This window comes from Augochlora pura, chromosome 5 (assembly GCF_028453695.1).
Source record: "Augochlora pura isolate Apur16 chromosome 5, APUR_v2.2.1, whole genome shotgun sequence".
Taxonomy (NCBI): Eukaryota; Metazoa; Arthropoda; class Insecta; order Hymenoptera; family Halictidae; genus Augochlora; species Augochlora pura.
In genome coordinates this window covers 9485614-9503431 of record NC_135776.1, presented here as the reverse complement: position 1 = coordinate 9503431, position 17818 = coordinate 9485614, and the positions used below count along the sequence as shown (strand labels likewise).

The 17818-nt window shown below is 38.6% G+C and overlaps 2 protein-coding genes across 10 annotated transcripts in view; both read left to right on the top strand.

The window, feature by feature from the left end:
• LOC144470319 (uncharacterized) overlaps nt 1–17818 on the top strand; it is a 78284-nt gene that overhangs the window by 13510 nt on the left and 46956 nt on the right. The window contains exon 5 of one of the 9 annotated variants that reach the window (XM_078181313.1): nt 6616–13110. The exons of the other annotated variants lie outside the window; for them this stretch is intronic. Within the exon in view, the coding sequence (XP_078037439.1) occupies nt 6616–8263 (1648 nt within the window). The 3' untranslated portion in view covers nt 8264–13110. Of the gene's footprint in view, nt 1–6615; nt 13111–17818 lie in introns of those variants that run through there. 9 annotated transcript variants of the gene reach the window in all.
• On the top strand, nt 8229–17812 carry LOC144470322 (zinc finger protein 711-like). The gene is made up of 2 exons (XM_078181322.1): nt 8229–8316; nt 16123–17812. The coding sequence occupies exon 2, from the start codon at nt 16163–16165 to the stop codon at nt 17438–17440; it is 1278 nt and encodes a 425-aa protein (XP_078037448.1). The 5' UTR covers nt 8229–8316; nt 16123–16162; the 3' UTR covers nt 17441–17812.

Sequence of the window (17818 nt, the reverse complement as noted above, 5' to 3'; positions counted from 1 at the left end):
TCAATTAAAGCTAATTTTAAAGAAGTTCATGTTTTTTTTATATCTACAGTTAAGTGATCGATAGCACAGTGATACGCGCGCATTAAACGCAATGTTGATGGACGCTTTCTCGACTTCATTTTATTGCCGTTTGTAAAACAAATGACGCGTCGGTCTAGTTTCCTTTATGTATTGTTTCTTTCGCCTTATTGTTTCGGAGATTATTCATTATGAATTCATCGAATGAAACTCGTGTGCGTGTAACATAGTTCTTACTGATATTATCATTTCTGGCATTTCGTAATTTATATCTTGTCAAACGATAAATTTCACAATACACGCAGCCGTCCATGTTTTCTAAACATTTTGTAAACCATGTTTTTTAAATGCTCGAGTAGATTTTATACTGAGTTGAACCGATTTATTGCGATCCGAGCTGTTCGAATTTTGCAGGCATTTTTTCAAATTAGCAGGCTTTAAATACATTGCTAGTGCCTTAGTTGTAGTGCCTTAGTGTATCAGCTCTTGTCATTCGTGAGAACGGACTCGATGGGCGATAATTAATAATGTTATACAATGCGCAGATAATGCGATCAACTGCAAGAATCGAAAACTATCTTTCGCTGTTAATGTTATTTAAACTTAGTTTTGCTTTGGAACCAGTACTTCAATTTGTGATAATTATATCGTTTTTCGTGGTAGTCGATGTATAAAACGATCGTAACATGTGTTACGATTTTAGTTGTTCCGGCAGCTAAATTTTTGAAATTTATTGTTATTGTCACTTGCTTGATTTATGTTTAAGAAAAGAAACACTACCGCAAGTTTTATCTTTCCCTTGAGTTTTTAACTTCGAATAGATTGTTCTGATGGGTAGGCTTCAGCTGGAATGCCTATCCGTTTTTAATCTTCAGAAATAGTTTTCGAAGAAGTTCGTTGTAAAAAAGATCTTTTTAAAATTTCATTTATTGAAATATATGATAATTAATTGTATATTACGTGAAAGTATTCTTTGAACTTTCTTGAACGATGTGATAATTTTTGCGGACGTTCTTCCATTTACTTTTTTTTTTTAAAGTATTATTTATAAAAATAATATAAACGTTCTTTGTACATTATGAACAAGTCCCGAAATTATTTATTTGAAACCGACTCGAATGATTGAATCACGACGGTTACATGCAATGGATGTTTTAAAAAATACTCTTTTAATTAGAAGGTAACAGTGAGCTAGTCGAATATGTTCAGGGGAGTTCACAAGATATTTTTATGCCAGAAGGAATTGCATAACTATTAATGTCAAAGCACTAGACATCTTAAAATGTTTAAAATTAATGCGCGTGCATCGTCGATCGTTTCGAAGACTACAGGCGAACATTAGAAAACAATCAGAATGTCTACTTAAAGTTAGAAGTACAAACATGCGTTAAACAGTATAATCGTCTCACTTTTCATGCTATTAAGTTGTGCCTTCTGCGACGTAACCAACAATACTTTTTATCGATACTTGCTTGTAATTAGTGTGACGTATCCACTCGAACGAGTCGTTCAAAGAGATTTCTTCGTGAGAAACGTTTAAGAATGAGATGGAAGGTTGCAGGTGATTTTCAAATAGCAATGTAAGTACGGATCGAACGACTATTGCCACTACGAAGAAATGGTTTTGTACGATGTCTGAAAATTTTGGCCAGTAAAAATAGTGAATACTAACAATAACCTGCATTGTCTTTTCGTCTGCTCGAGCTCATTGAGTTTGTCGAGGCAGACTCATGTCGTACGAGAGTGACGAGTATTCCATAATTATTTGTGAAGCCATTTCGAATATATATATAGACACATATATTTACAATCATTTTTACGAGTCATCCAATTTTCATTTGCTGGGTTTGGCGATAGAACAGAATCTCTTTTTGTATGCATTTCTTAAGAATAAATAACGAGATAGTAGCACGGTTGTAAGCTGTATTTGTATGTATAAAAAATTGTTTCGACATATTCAGCACCGAGTAGTTACGTTACTTAAGCTACGGACGACCAGTATTTTATGTTTGTTAAATATTATTATGGTATTAATAAAACTTGAAAGAATTCCTTTGTTCTATATTTTCTTCATTGAGGTGACGCTATTAACATTCGCGACATTATTTGCAGTTCAGCTTTGTGCACGTCCTCCTATTTTATTTTCCTTATTTAAAACGTTTCTCGAAGGAATCTGTCGAAATAGAGGAATCGTTTGCAGTTTGACGAGCCTGATGCAGTAAGTAGTATCAGCTTTATATTCCTCAGTATCAACGCAGTAACGATCACATTACTAAATATCAACGTTATTGAATCTAACTTCGAGACACATTTTCATTTAAACGGAAAAGCACGATCGAATTTTGTAATTCTTCAAAGCTACTGATTTATGGGATACGAGGATGAATAAAATTGACCAGATAATACCCACACATAAAATGAAATTATTAAAATAAAAAAATTAACACACATAAATACATTGGACAGTTGAGACTCGGTGATTAAACACAATATGTCTAGACGGTTTTTATTTTATTTTGTTGTAACAGATATCATTTTTCAATGTAAGTGGAAGCGTCACTGAACATTCGATGACTTAACAATAGATGCAATGGCAAATTAATTCTCAGTCTAAGTACGCTCTTTATAAATAATTGCTCAAGATATTCTCTCGTAGTTTTCGCCTAGTTTCGAGTTATAATTGGAATTTTATTTGTAATCTCATATGTTAAACAAGTATACAAGGCTATTATATATAAATTTTATAGTATCTGAAATTGAAAAAGGGTCAAGTTTTACCCATGGAGCGTATGAGAATTAAATATTACTCTGATTAATTGTATTTGTAATAGATGTATAGTTTGTACTCGTGTTGCATGCAGGGTGGCTGGTTTCAATTTATTAATGCAAATTGCTCGGGCGTAATTTTCTACACAACGAATACTAATTACTTATGGTATTATGTTACTCTTTTGAATATTATTGGCACACAAAGTTATCATTGATGAAAGATTGTTGATTCCTTAGTAATATTCAAATTGATGTATCTTCGCGATTCATTTCTCGCCTCCAGAGTCTTTTTTATTCATGAATGGATTATAAACATACAATCTCAATTATAAAGAAAAAACTAGTTACTTTAAAGTGTGGCTTGACCAGTTACTTTTTGTATAAACTACTTTTTATACAGAGTCAATTATCTTAGGATATCGCCTTGTTTTTAAACCTTAGAATATCGTCATTACTATTCTACTACATAATATTATTAAAAACAATGTAAACATTAGCTTAGGTAATATATAAATATGCCTTCGCGACAGTCTGACAAAAAATGTCCCGAACAAAATGCAAAAGATTTCAGAAGAAATGTAGTATTGCAAATAATAACTTGACGTAACCTTGACGTTTGCAATACTATTAGTTTTATTTATCAAATCATGTATGTCCACAGCATCGTATATAAGCCCGGAAGAATATGATTTGATAAATAAAACTAATAGTATTGCAAAAGTAAACGTCGTTTTCATTTTTCCAAATGTCATGCTGTACTTTTGAAAATAAAATTAAAGAAATTAGTTCCATATTTCGAATAGATACAGCATAAATTATGACAATTTTTAACAAAAACATATTAATTCATTGATTTAACTTTGAGGTCATCCAGAGATGATGGTATAAAAGATCGTCAAATCCATATTGACACGAGTGCAATAACATAAAATAAAAAATATGTAGTTTTAAAAAATGAGGGTGATCTTGATCTTTTGACATAAAACATTTCTTCTGAAATTGTTTATCGAGTTTACTAAAACCTGAGTTTTGTTCAGAACAGTATCGAAAATCCTAGAAAAATCATTGCAATCGTCGTTACAGTAATAGACGGCGCTACTAAGGCAGTGTTCTTTTTTACACAAGTAGACCTCAGTCTAGCAAACCCAAGTCAAAATACTCCTTTTCTTTTCTTATATCATTTCTACAAAGCTATTCAAGATAAAATATTAATTGCCTCAAGCTGTTTAACAAACATTGCCCGAGAAATTTGCATTTATAGATCAAGAATTCTCGCGCTATCTGAAAAACCACCCTGATAGCTGAATGATTTTCATAGACAGTATATCGCAGGCATCTCGGATGTTCAGTTGAAACGATTTCAGACTTTCAGGACACGTAACCTGATCCATGGCCCCGTGTATTGGTGTCCGATCCGACTTCGGCATATGTCTTATTATCTGTTTGCAGGTCTATCGTCGCGAAGTCTACATTATACAGGCCGCAACGATCTCGCATTGTTAAACCATCAGTGGCGGAAGATAGGGTCTTAGTTAACTCCAAAGAGGTGTCCAGTAAATCCTGTGACCTGACGACTACTCTTCTTAGGAATGAAAAGGAATACACGTGCGACGCGTACTGTGAATCTTTCCCGAAGAAGATGCAGCTGCTGAAGCATCGTCGATCGCATTGCAAGGACTCCGACGCCAAACCGAGAATAGATCCGGCGGAAACCGTGGGTAGCCGAAAGGAGATGGGGCCGATCGAATGCAACGTCTGCCACAAGATCTTTAAGAAGAAGAAGTACCTGAACGTTCACAAAACGCTGCACGGTGCGCCGCACATCTGCCACATGTGCGGCGCGAAGTTGACCTCGGAGTATTACCTGAAGATCCACATCAGACGGCACAACAAGGAGTTCACCGAGTTCTGCAAGGTTTGTAACAAAGGCTTCTATCTGAAAGCGACCCTGCGGACCCACATGAGCGTGCACAGCGACGACAAGCCCTGCACCTGCGAGGTGTGTCACAAGTCGTTCGGCAACACGGTTTACCTGAGGAGCCACATGAAGATCCACAGCCAACCGGAGACCAGAAAGAAGTTCAAGTGCGAGATCTGCGGGTTCCAGACATTTTATAGCTACTGCTACAAGGGTCATCTTGCGACGCACACGGGCGAGAGCCAGGTGGCTTGCGAAGTCTGCGGGAAACTGATCAGGCGGCAGTACATGAAGACGCATGCTCGGATACACACCGGCGAGAAACCGGAGATCTGCGAGTTTTGTGGGAAAGCGTTCAGTTCGAGGAAGTACTTGGTCAAACACCGAAGAACCCACACCGGAGAGAGGCCGTATAAATGTAAAGTTTGCGAGAAACGGTTCACGCAGCGCGGCACACTCAGTGCCCATTTGCGACGCCACGGTGCTGGCAAATGAAATTGCCGGTTTAGTACTGTTTATTAAATTTTTATTAAATTTCGAGAATAATTTCTGCGTGGAATTTAATTCTCTGAGGCACTTGTTCCGCGGTTCTCAGTAGATTGCGGATTTTATGCGTTTATGGCACAATTCGGCCACACGTGTAGCGATCATTTAAATTAATAGAGAGCGCAAAATAATCTGTAAACGTCTTATGTATTATTTTATATTGAAATTGTTGGCGAAAGAAATTCACTAGCTATTTAATTTCTGTTTCTTGTGATCGGTGCAGACGGTTTATTTTGCATTAAAATCCGCGATTTAATTATCGTGACATATTTCAGGGAGATGTATAGTATGGTTTTCTATTCAGCACGAAATACTGTGTTTTGAAGGAAGCATGTTTTTATACACGACTGTACATTGTTCTTGTTAAGGAATTGTACTTAGCTGTTTTATAATAGATGTATATACTGTATAAATTGTAATAAAATGTGTAGCCCATATGTATAAATAATAATGATTTTTCAAACGTTTCAATTTTATAACTACCAAATACACAATAATTCGAATTATTTGGAAAGCTAGTGAAATTATTTATAGCAATAGCTGGTAAACAAGTAAGAATTACTTTTTCTCTTCAATACTTCAATAATCGAAAGTTTGCAAATGGATTGACAATTAATAAATTATTGTACGAATAAGTCTCTATTAATTCTAGGGAAAATATCGATTTCCTCCAATTAAGTTGCATTATTTTTCTCAATTTTGACCATTGTACATGGTAAACGACATGCTAAACCAAAAGCAGCATCCTAAAAGATTATAATAATGTGGTAATCATGATCTCAAACACCGCTAGAAGAAAGTAACAATAAATATTTGCATGAACAAATGAGACAGTTGAAATTTTCTTCAATGTATTACTGCGAATCTGTGTGCAAAATAAAAATGTTGTATATTATTTACAAGAGACAAGAACTACATAGATATTATTAATCGCCTCGAGTAATTTTAATAAGTTGAAATTATCATACTCAAATTGTTAAATGTTTCTTTGCGTTTCACTTAGCCAAGATTATGATCGCCAATTTGTCCCATTGCTTTGACTATTTATCGACCAATCATTTGACTCTTCAATTTCTAAAAGATCAATCCGCAAGTTTCTGTCAGAATAAGATAGAACAATAGCCGTGTGTTCCTCAAGAGTCTGTCTCGAGATGTGTTACTTGTCAGAGTGGTACCAAATACCTCTGTAAAACGTGTTCAAATCCTAACCGGTGTTAGATCAGCAGAGCGGAAGAGGAACTAGCAGAGTTCGTATCTTAACGGAAGAAAGCAAAAGACAGCCTTACCTAAGAACACGTACCGCTTATAATCGCGTCGAGTGTCCGTATCCGTTATTTCTCATTTACGAATTTTGTCGATTTCAGGTGCGAGGAGATCATCGAGTACACGAAAATAATCGAACCGATTAACACGTTCGAGGGTATGGAGTTGATCAAGTATCAAACGGAGGAGGTGTGCGTCGAAGAGTACGAGGTTACGCACCAGGAGATAATCACAGAGACATTAGAGTTCATCGAAGAGACGGATTCGAACATGATAGACGATGTGGAGTCGAACTTGGTTGAAGAGGCTGAGCCGAATCTCGTCGCGGGAGCCGAGTCGAACGTGACCGAAGAGATTGAATCGGACCTGATCGAAGAGGGTGAAGCAAACCTGATCGAAGAGGTGGAGGAGAACCTGGTCGAGGAGGTCGAGGAGGAGAACCTTGTCGAAGAGGTGGAGGAAAACCTGGTCGAGGAGGTGGAGGAAAACCTGGTCGAAGAGGTGGAGGAAAACCTGGTCGAAGAGGTGGAGGAAAACCTGGTCGAAGAGGTGGAAGAGAACCTGATCGAAGAGATGGAGGAAAACTTGATCGAGGAGGTTGAAGAAAACCTGGTGAAGGTGTCAAACCCACGCTTGAATCAAGATACCATCATGATGGGTGATGAGTCCTCCATGTCGAATATGGAGCTGCAGCTGGGGTCTGAAACGGACGAGGAAATGGAACGAGAACTGAAGCGCGAACTGGAAGCAGAATCGAAACCAGAGTCTGAATTGGATCCGGAACTGGAAGCTGAACTGGAGTCCGAAATGGAACCGGAGTCAGAGTCGGAAGCAAAAGCAGAACCGCATCAAATGAACAAGCCGTTCCTCCGCGACCGCAATATGAGCAACAAGTGTTCGGTAATTTACGAGTGCGACATCTGCAAGAAGAGGATACGCAAGAAGGTGGCGTTTCTGAGGCACAGGCAAGACCACGAGAGGAATGGTGACGAGCTCTGCCACTGCGACGAGTGCGACAAGTCGTTCATCGACGATGACAAGCTCAAGAAGCACATGGTGAAGGTGCACCAAAAGGAGAAGCCGTACCAGTGTATGCTCTGCACCAAGTGTTTCAAAACCAAGGAGTTCTTGAAGACTCATCTGAAACAGCACAACAAGCGGTTCACCTGCGACATCTGCGGGATATCGAAGGTGTCCGGCTACGACCTGCGGTTGCACAAGAAGAAGCACAACGAGGAGTACGTGGCCAATTGCGACATGTGCGGCAAAGGGTTCTACACGAAGCAAACCTTGGAGAGACACCTGCTGACTCACACAGGCGAGAAGCCGTTCGTCTGTACCATCTGCAAGGCAGCTTACGCGAGCTCCGCTTATCTCGGCACGCACATGAAGTCGCACGGCGAACGGGAGAAGTACAAGTGCACCCTGTGCAACTTCGAGAGCTACTGGAAGGGCGCGTTGAAGGTCCACCTGAAAATACACACCGGCGAGAACCTCATCGCCTGCGAAGTCTGCGGGAAGTCAGTCTCGAGCAAGGCCTATCTGTCGGTCCACATGCGCATACACTCTGGCGAAAAGCCCCACGTGTGCGAAGTCTGTGGGAAAGCTTTCAGTGTCAGAAAGTACTTGATAGTGCACCTTAGAACGCACACGGGCGAGAGGCCCTACGAGTGCAGGGTCTGCCAAAAGAGATTCACGCAACAGGGATCCCTGAATTCACATATGAAGTCGCATATACCGAGAAAGTGAAGCGGATCGACACTGTTTCAACAACGAATTAGATAGTTCGTTTATGTCTCAAGGTATTACTGGATTGGAGCACAGCGATCTTTATGGCGAAAGATGAATCAGTTTTGTCGGAAGATATTAGTTGGTAATTGGTCAAGTTTCGTTCATTCGACGACTCGTTTTCGGGACGATTTGAGTACATATTTGTCGAGTGCAAATCTCATTTTCTTATATAATATATTCACTTGTAAATTGAAACTTGAAATTTGATTCTCTCGTAAACGAGGTTTCGAACGAAGGAACTTTTTGTCTAGACTTATTTTTCATATAAAAGGTTAGATTTCGTTACGATCGTACCATGATTTTTCATATACGCTATGACCATAATTCAGAGCGGAAAGAATGGAAGGAAGTTTGTATGGGAATATACGATGTGTAGTGAAATTTTCTGTCAATTCTTCTTGCGAGGCAGGTAACAATTGTAATTAGCATTTTTTCACATTCTACCACAAAAGTATTGAGGACTTTTAATTGTTGGTTGCCACAATTATTTTTTCATGATATTTTTGTAAATATGATTTATCAGATCAAAATTGACTCGTCACGCATAAAGTAATATGTATAATTTAATGTTTTAAGAGATTTTTTAAATTTTGTAGACTGTACGCTCGGCGAAGAGATAGCACGCTTTCGAACTAACGTAATTTTTGATCGTTTAACATCGGGTCCAAGATTTTATTTCGTACAAAACAAAACCCCGATTGTAAAATTAGATAGATAGAAATCGTGTCAACTTTAAAGAGTGTGCTGTCGCTTTGCCGCAGAGTGCAAAAGTGGTTGACAAGTAACTCTTTTTACTTGAGCCTTTTTCGAGTAATTTCACTGTTGAAATTTGTATAATTAGAATTGAATGCAAATTGCTCAGAGATTTTATAATGTGACAGCGTGTATGAGCTTGCTGGCGAATGGATGCGGTTGCGGGTGTTAAATGTTTCGAATGAATATACATTTGTAATTTCATAGGATGAGCAAGGAGTCGTTAATAAGCTGTATAAATCAATGTTGCAATAGCATCTTAATACTAAAGTGCAGAATCGTGAAACAGAAAAACTATAAACGAACAAGGAATCGTAACTTTCATAATATTATACTAACATACGAAATATTTTTGCTTTTTGGTTCTCATCGCATTGAAAATTTTGTTGAAATATTAACAGAAAAGTGACAGCTTTTTAATATTCTATTTACAAAGTGCCATGATATACAGAGATTTATTACAAAAATTAAATACAATGAATTGTGTACTTGGGAAATATGTTATAAACACTTATTTCTTCTTTTTTATCTATTTAATTGTCTCACATAATAAGAAAATTTCGATGTTATATAATGTTTTTTAATAATAGGCATTTCCAATCATTATTTTGTGCATAAATTCTTATTAGTTAAATACGAAGCGACCAGTCTTACGTTCTAAGGAAGAATTCTCGTATAAATCAATTTTTAAAATTTCAGATACGTAATTAATAGACTGCGGGATGTTTATGCTCGATAATTATGCAAAACTCAACATTTTATTCACAAAAGATATGCAAATATTTCCAATATTGAGTATATTCTTTATTAAGTGTTAGGGCTATTATTAAGTATTATTAACAACCATTTTACAATTATCTAAGTTACAGTAAATTCTTATTGAAATTACAGTAAAAATAAAAAAAGCACCACTTATTATCTTCTCAATTTTTTCTCCACAATCTTCAAAGGATATTTACCAATTGAATTTTACAATTCATATACATTCCTGTGAATTGATCTAATGACAAAACTATAGTTATGTTATTAAATTTTGTAGGAATATTTATTGTTTGGTCTTAATGACGGCAGTACCTTTTTCTTTAAAATCTAGTGTTACCTATTAACATACAAAAATGAAATGGCTATAGCTTTGTTCAAATCTATATACATTTTTTTTATTAGCTACTGTTATTTAAAAAGATCTCGTACTAAGTGGTGCTTTCGAAAAGATCTTTTTCGAGGATGATATCACATTGTTAATTAATGGATTCATGGAGTCATACTTCTTCAGCTTATTATTTGCAGACGAAACATGCGACACGTATTATCTTCTCATTAAATAACTTCAATCTTCCTGGCGTTTACCATATATTGTGTTGCGTCTGTCATAGATAACAATACTTATCATATAACAATAGTAGTCCCCATTACTATTCGATAATAAAATTCATAGAGGCTACAGTCGCATGATCAGATTCTTTTTGATTTTTACAGTATAATGGGTATAGCTTATTACCTTATTTTTACAATGTTTTCCTGCTACTTAATTCGTAATACAGGGTGTCCCTAAAGTAACTCGTTAATCATAAAATTAAAGGTTTCTGAGATCATTTAAATTTCTAAAATTACCGAATGGGGATCGTGGCAGTTAATGGGTTAACATCAATGGGGGATTCAATGGGTTGGTCACTATGTGAATATTATATGAATTTGTTTTAGTACTGTAGTGTACTGTCTTTTTTTTATTATTTCTCTGGATAGTAATTGCAATAATATTAATATTGTGTGAGAATTCTCCATATTACAATTAATATTGTTGTAATATGGGAAAAACCAACCAAAATGCATTCCAATTTCACAAATTTCGTATTTTCTTATATATTTTCACAAGTTTTATATATGATTGTCCATAAAATTGATTTGGTCTTATGAGTCGCAATAAAAATACTATAAACAAATTATAAAATTCTGTGAAATACAGACATTAATTTTCATAAAGATTCATCAATTTTTCTCTACTTTCCTATAACATTTACAGTCAGCCAAGTTCAAGAACAATAAGTAAATTGTTTAACTTGTAATTAATACTATGTTGTTGTTCGTCCGATGATTCACACTAATCATATTAATTACTTTAATTGGAGTTGCAGTAATGATTTCAGTTCATTTAGGTGAATTCAATAGAGAACGTACCAATAGAACAAACTAATTTAACGAGACAGATATCTCAAATACCTATATTTTTGTGTATTTGTTAAAGGTAAATATGCAAACAGTGCAAAGTAAAAAAATATGTTTCTCTTAAAGTAAAACATGTATTTATTTGTTCGATGGTATTGTTTTACTTTCTGATAGCATAAATTTTATTCTCTTTAAAATTAGTTCTTCCAAGACTTCGGACATTGCAAGTAGTAAATAAATAATTGGCTTATACGATGCTGACACAATTTGATCATTTTGTTGTTTTTAGTAAAAGTATTATTTGCGATATCTTCCATTGTGCTTCCAAGCAGCTGAATCTGATTGCAACATTGTAAAATATAGCGAGTCGCCTCACAATTTTAGTTCTCAACCTTCTTACAATTTCACCTGTAATCAAGCCATGTCGTGGTGATTTCTTTACACTATTTATTACATTTTTACCTTCTTTTGATGTAAAATATTTTTGTAAAGATTTAGTGAGGCAGACGAAGCAATTTAATTTCCGGATGATTGTTTGTCACAAAGATCTCATAATGATCACAGCAACTAAAAAATTGTGTCGCGTAGTGTAAACAAACTAACTGCTCTGATTCGAAATAACAACAACTACATTGAACGTTCAATTAGCAACTCATAATTGCAAAAACATCGTTTGTTGCAGCGTATAGTCAGCATTTAATTATCATTTACTATTTAATTATCATACGAGTGCTTACTAATAAAACAAATTAATTTAACGAAATAAATATTTCAGATATCTATATTTTTGCATATTTTTTAGAAATAAATATGCAAAAAGTGCAAACTGGAAAATACGTAAACATAAAACATATTTTTACTTGGGTCTCGTCACTTCACTTATTTTTTTATAAATATATGTATTTGTATAAACATCCACAGTCTAATAATTAACTTATACCATTAACATATTTTGCAAATATATTTAAAGAAGCGAAATAAAGTAAATGCTTCTTTCGATACCGCAATGTATATTTACTATTTTACGCGACAAATTCATATTACATGAACCGAGTACGATAAAAATATTTCCGAGCGGCAATATCGTTAATGATCACAAACACTTCATCTGCGATGCTTATTATCAGTTTGTATAAATTAATGAGACGATTGCACGAACACTAGAACATGTTTCGCTAATTTCTTTGTTCTGTAAATACATACACTGTCCGATCGATTGTCCCTGCATCAGTGTCTAAAACGCGTAATGTAGTATAATACGTCTGTTATGCTAGCTCTTATCTTTATAACAGTGTTAACAGAAACATTATAAACTATACGCAACAATTATGTATAATAATGTCTTCGTTGAATGCATTTAATGTATTACAGGAAATTAGAAAGAATAATTAAGGCGTGTAATATTTAACCCCCTAAATCGATGTACAGGCTGTTCACCGTTTTTAATTAAGAAAGAAGCATGGCAACATTATACAAATAAAGCTTATGTTTTTCGTATTTCGTCAACTGTCCACGGGTTTCGCAGAATGTCTGTTCTTCGATGAGGAATCTTATTTAGTATTCGGTGTAGACAAGACGTGTAATAGAACTGATTACAGGCGCAGCTTTGTTACATCCCCGTCTTTTCTAAGAGTGATTTTTATACAATTAGCGTAATGCACGTATACAGAGATGGAAGCTGTACGAACGCCCTACGTCGCAGACATATTTATCGTACCGAAGGGAGGTCCAAGAGTTCGCGAAGCGAAATGTTCGAGCGAGCGAACGTCGCACGTGAAATTCTCTGTCGTAGAAGAAAGAAGAGGACGTCGATAGAGAACTCCATTGCGTGTACGATCAGTGTATTCCACATGTAAATCGACCCGACATATTTTTAATAAAAACAGATTCCACCTGCAAACCGAAGTTGTCGTTGCATCCGAATCGCTAGAGTAAGAATCGCTATTGACGCAACTCTTTTTCTCATTTTCTTCGCAGATGTACAGAACCGGTCGGAAAACGAAGAAATAGTTGGACGCAAGAAAGTGCCGTGAAAATGGCCGCGCTCGTCGGAATCAAGCGCGAGACCGTGCCCATGGAATTCCCGGAGAGGCTTTCGTTGCATCGAGAAATCGAAGACGCGGATCAGCCGGACACGTGTTACCGGTGCGAAGTGTGCGCGAAGCTTTTTCGGACGAAGAACCTTTACGAAGGCCACTTGGTTTCGCACAGTGACGCGCGGCCCTTCCAGTGCGACATATGCGGCAAGACGTTCAAGAGGACAAACACCCTCGCGGTTCACCGGAGGATCCACACGCGCGAGCGCGACTTTGTCTGCGACGTTTGCGGGCACGCGTTCGTGCAAGCCTCGCAACTGACCATCCATCAGAGACGGCACTTCGAGAGGTACACCAGGTACTGCGAGCTCTGCAACAAGGGCTTCTTTACGAACGCCGAGCTTCACGGCCACATGAATGTCAAGCACGGCGCCAAGGAGCACGTCTGCCGCTACTGCAACAAATCCTTGCCCAACAACCACACCCTGGTCAAGCACCTGATGCTCCACGATCCCAATTTCAAGCCCGTGAAGCACCAGTGCGAGTTCTGCGGCAAGACCTTCGTTTACAAGAACTCGCTAATGTTCCACGTGAAGTCTCACATGGGCGAGAATAAGCACGAGTGCCATCTCTGCGGCAAGTCGGTGTCCTCGAAGGGCTCCTTGCAAGACCACCTCAGGTTACACAGTGGCGAGAAACAGCTGATTTGCGACGTGTGTGGCAAGGCGTTCATCAAAAGGAGCACCCTAGTGGTTCACAAGAGGATTCACACCGGCGAGAAGCCGTACACCTGCGACACCTGCGGGAAATCGTTCTCCCAGCACTCGTCTCTCGTCATTCACAAGCGCTATCACACGGGTCAGAGACCGTACCATTGCAACTACTGCAACAAGTCTTTCGTTTCGAGGTCGTCCTTGAACGCGCACAACAAGGTGCACGCGGTGAACGCCGTCGACCAATTAGACTGATCAAGTCGGAGCTTTGGAAAATCTTTTATACTTAGGTGTCAACCTTTTACTGTTTTTACGGTCGGTAAGAAAGGTATGTTTTATATACCTGTTTCTACCGAGAAGGGTCATATGAATATTTAAATGAAGGTTTTGTTGTTTTCCAATTGATTGCGAGTAAAGTGACGAAGAGTTAAATAATTTTTAGGTAATAATTGCAAGGCATTTATCTTTTGCATTTTAAACATGGGTGAGGCTCTAGAAATGGTCAAAATTGTGTTTAGTTTCAGTAGTTTATGTAATAGAATTTATTGTTCGTAGCATTATATGGAGATGGTGGGTCTGAATAATGAACTATGCAGAAAAGTAGAGAATTCTATCATAATTATCTAAATAAGTTTCAAATTGAGAAAGCAAGATAATGTATTTTAAATCAGCCAGCACATGTAATTAAAATTTCATCGAAATTGAATAACATCGCCACGAATAAACGGTGAAAGCATTTAATATTACAGTTTCCTACGACTTTTAAACTCCTTCCATTAAAGTCAACAAAATTGACCCCAGTGTAAATAATTATCAGGATTAATCATTATGCCTGATCTCAACAAACGGTGAAACTCTAGATTAAACTCGAAGAAATAATTATTATGAAATAACACCAAGATGGAATTCGAAAACAAAGTAGATAATAGTTGGCATTTTAAGTTCTAATTTAAACTTTCTGAAGCAATAACGTGTGATAGTTGCGATGCAACAAATATATGTTCAAATATAATATACGAGATGAATATTTCTATGCTTTATATTAATATTTTATAGCGTATTTAAAGATACTTATTTATATTGATGATGATTTCAGTAATAATAACAGTGATAATTTTTATTTGAAAAGTTAAAAGACAGTCGAGTTTAAGCTCCGATATTTCCTCAAATATAATTTGTTTATGCCGTGATTATATAACTGCATTTATGACTTTATTTTTACTTTTTTTTTCGAACAAAAGTGGAATTTATTTCAAACTGATTTAAAGGTACACCATCTATAAATAAATTAAACAAAACACATATATCGAAGCTACAGTACTACCTGATTTTTAACGACAAACTGCGGTTTTAACTTTATTTCGAACCTAACTGCGATAATTAATATACCTTAACTCTTGTAACTCCAACAATATTACAGCATGTTCGGTGCAAAGAGAATGTCAAATAAACATATTATTAAAGCTGTAATACTGGCGAATGGAGCGACAAGGGTTAACGTTTGCAAGACCAAACGGAAATATATTTGAACGTGCAGTGTTAGTTTGTAAATGCACAATTTCTAATATTATTATAAGTACGACAAACTGATATTGCTCATGGAAAGATTGTTATATTTAGTAAATAAAGTATACAATTTTTATGACAGATGAATTTTCTGTAAATAACGATGCTACTGAAATGTATACAAAATTCCACTTTCGATATCGCGTTTCTAATAAAACTGCAAAATGGGAGCTAGTAATAGTATAATAAAAGGATATGGTATTTTTCGACGAATGTAAAAGCCATTGTTAAATAAAGGAATCGTTTGACATCGCCGAAACGCAACCGCTGTGTTATTGGTAATACGAGAGACTGCAGAAGACGACGCGTCGTCTTCACGATTCGGCGTTCTCCGTTGAACGATGTCCAGCGTGTCCGTATTAGCTTGGTAACTCTCTAACGTGCTTAACCGCAACTTGACACCCCCGTCTAGAAAGAGAAACGAGTATCTTGAAGTCGCATAGCGTGCTTGATAAATCCACTTCGCTTTCAGGTATACGATATTGTATATTTCGCTGGACGATCGTGTCCGGGCGCAGAAAGCCTGCGATGGCATCCACCGAGGACATCCGATACTGATGTGCCCATTCCGCTTTTTCTATTCCAGGTACAACCACCAGCTACAGTTTTCCGAAGAGTATTATCCGATGTTGACGAAGCTTGACCTGATGAAGAAGGACGCGGCCAATCCGGTTCCGAAAAGTAGCGCCCAGGTAGCGATTCCCGGGAACGTACCGGCTGCGATCGCGGCTCCGTCGGCTAGCCAGGAGCAAAGCTTCATAAAGCAGGAGGTGAACGACGAGGACGACGACGAGGACCTGCCGTTGGCTTATCACTGTAAACTGTGCGGCGTGTTCTTCGCTTCCCAGGCTCTGCTGGACAATCACGAGATCGAGCACAAGGGCAAACGCAAGAACACGTGCGCGCAGTGCGGCCGCGTGTTCCGAACGTACGTGAACCTGCGCAAGCACATGAAGAAGCACGCGGGCAGGAAAGGCGGCCGGAAGTCTGGCAACGGCTCGCTGAACCGTTCCGCCTCGCTCAAGGTGAAGAAGGAGAAGCCGGAGCTCGAGTTCCTCTGTAAGACCTGCAACAAGGTGTTCCGGCACAAGAGCAACTACCAGAAGCACCTGATGCGGCACACTGTCGGCGACCTCACTTGCAAACACTGCCCGAAGAAGTTCCGTCTGTTCCGCGACCTGACCAGGCACGAGAAGACGCACTTCTACCCCAGCTATATGTGTAAAGAGTGCGACTACGAGACTACCGTGCTGGCAGCCCTCAGCATCCACATGCTGAGACACACCGACAAAGCGGACCTGCCGTTTCAGTGCAACGACTGCGACAAGCGGTTCCGCAAGGCGATCGACCTGCAGGAGCACTACAATATCCATTCCGGGGACAAGCCGTTCGTCTGCCAGCTCTGCGGCAGCGCGTTCTATCTGAGGAGGCAGCTGTCGGCTCACTGCAGGCGCATGCATCCCGAGATGAAGGCCAACAAGGTGACCAGCACCGCCTGCGACATCTGCGGCCGCGTCCTCGCCACCAAGAGATCCCTCTTCCGTCACAAGGAGAGCCACAATCCGACCAAGCTCTACCTCTGCGACTACTGCGGCAAGAGCCTCAGCAGCGCCGAGCATCTCAAGAAGCACAGGCGCATACACACCGGCGAGAAGCCCTACGTCTGCGACATTTGTGGCAAGGGGTTCACCGACTCGGAGAACCTCAGGATGCACAGGAGGGTGCACACCGGCGAGAAGCCGTACAAGTGCGACCAGTGTCCCAAGGCGTTCTCCCAGAGGTCCACGCTGACCATCCACAGGAGAGGTCACACGGGCGAAAGGCCCTACGTCTGTCAGATCTGCAACCGAGGATTCTCCTGTCAGGGCAATCTGACCGCTCACCAAAAGTCGACCTGCGTCTAATCGGCCCTGTGTCCCTCGCAGTGCCTTCTTCCGCGAGAAGCTGGAACAATAATCCAACACTGTGAAACACGCGTGGTGATCGCTCTACAAACTATTCGAAACTGTTCTTCGACCACCCCGGTTACTGGCGCTTACAGCGATCAAGCGTGTATGGCTCGCGTTCAAGGACAATGGATAAAGCTTTTTTATGTTTGATGATATTCGTTGGCGGCGTCGATGCCGCTCGTATTATGGTGCGACTCATTGTATTAGTTACTAATGTTACGTGTTCCACGCTTCCCAGAGCTTGTACGCTGTTTCCCTTTTTTCACTCACCCTTCTCCCCTCTCTCTCTCTCTCTCTCTCTCTCTTTCTGTCTCTCTCTCTCTCTCTCTCTCT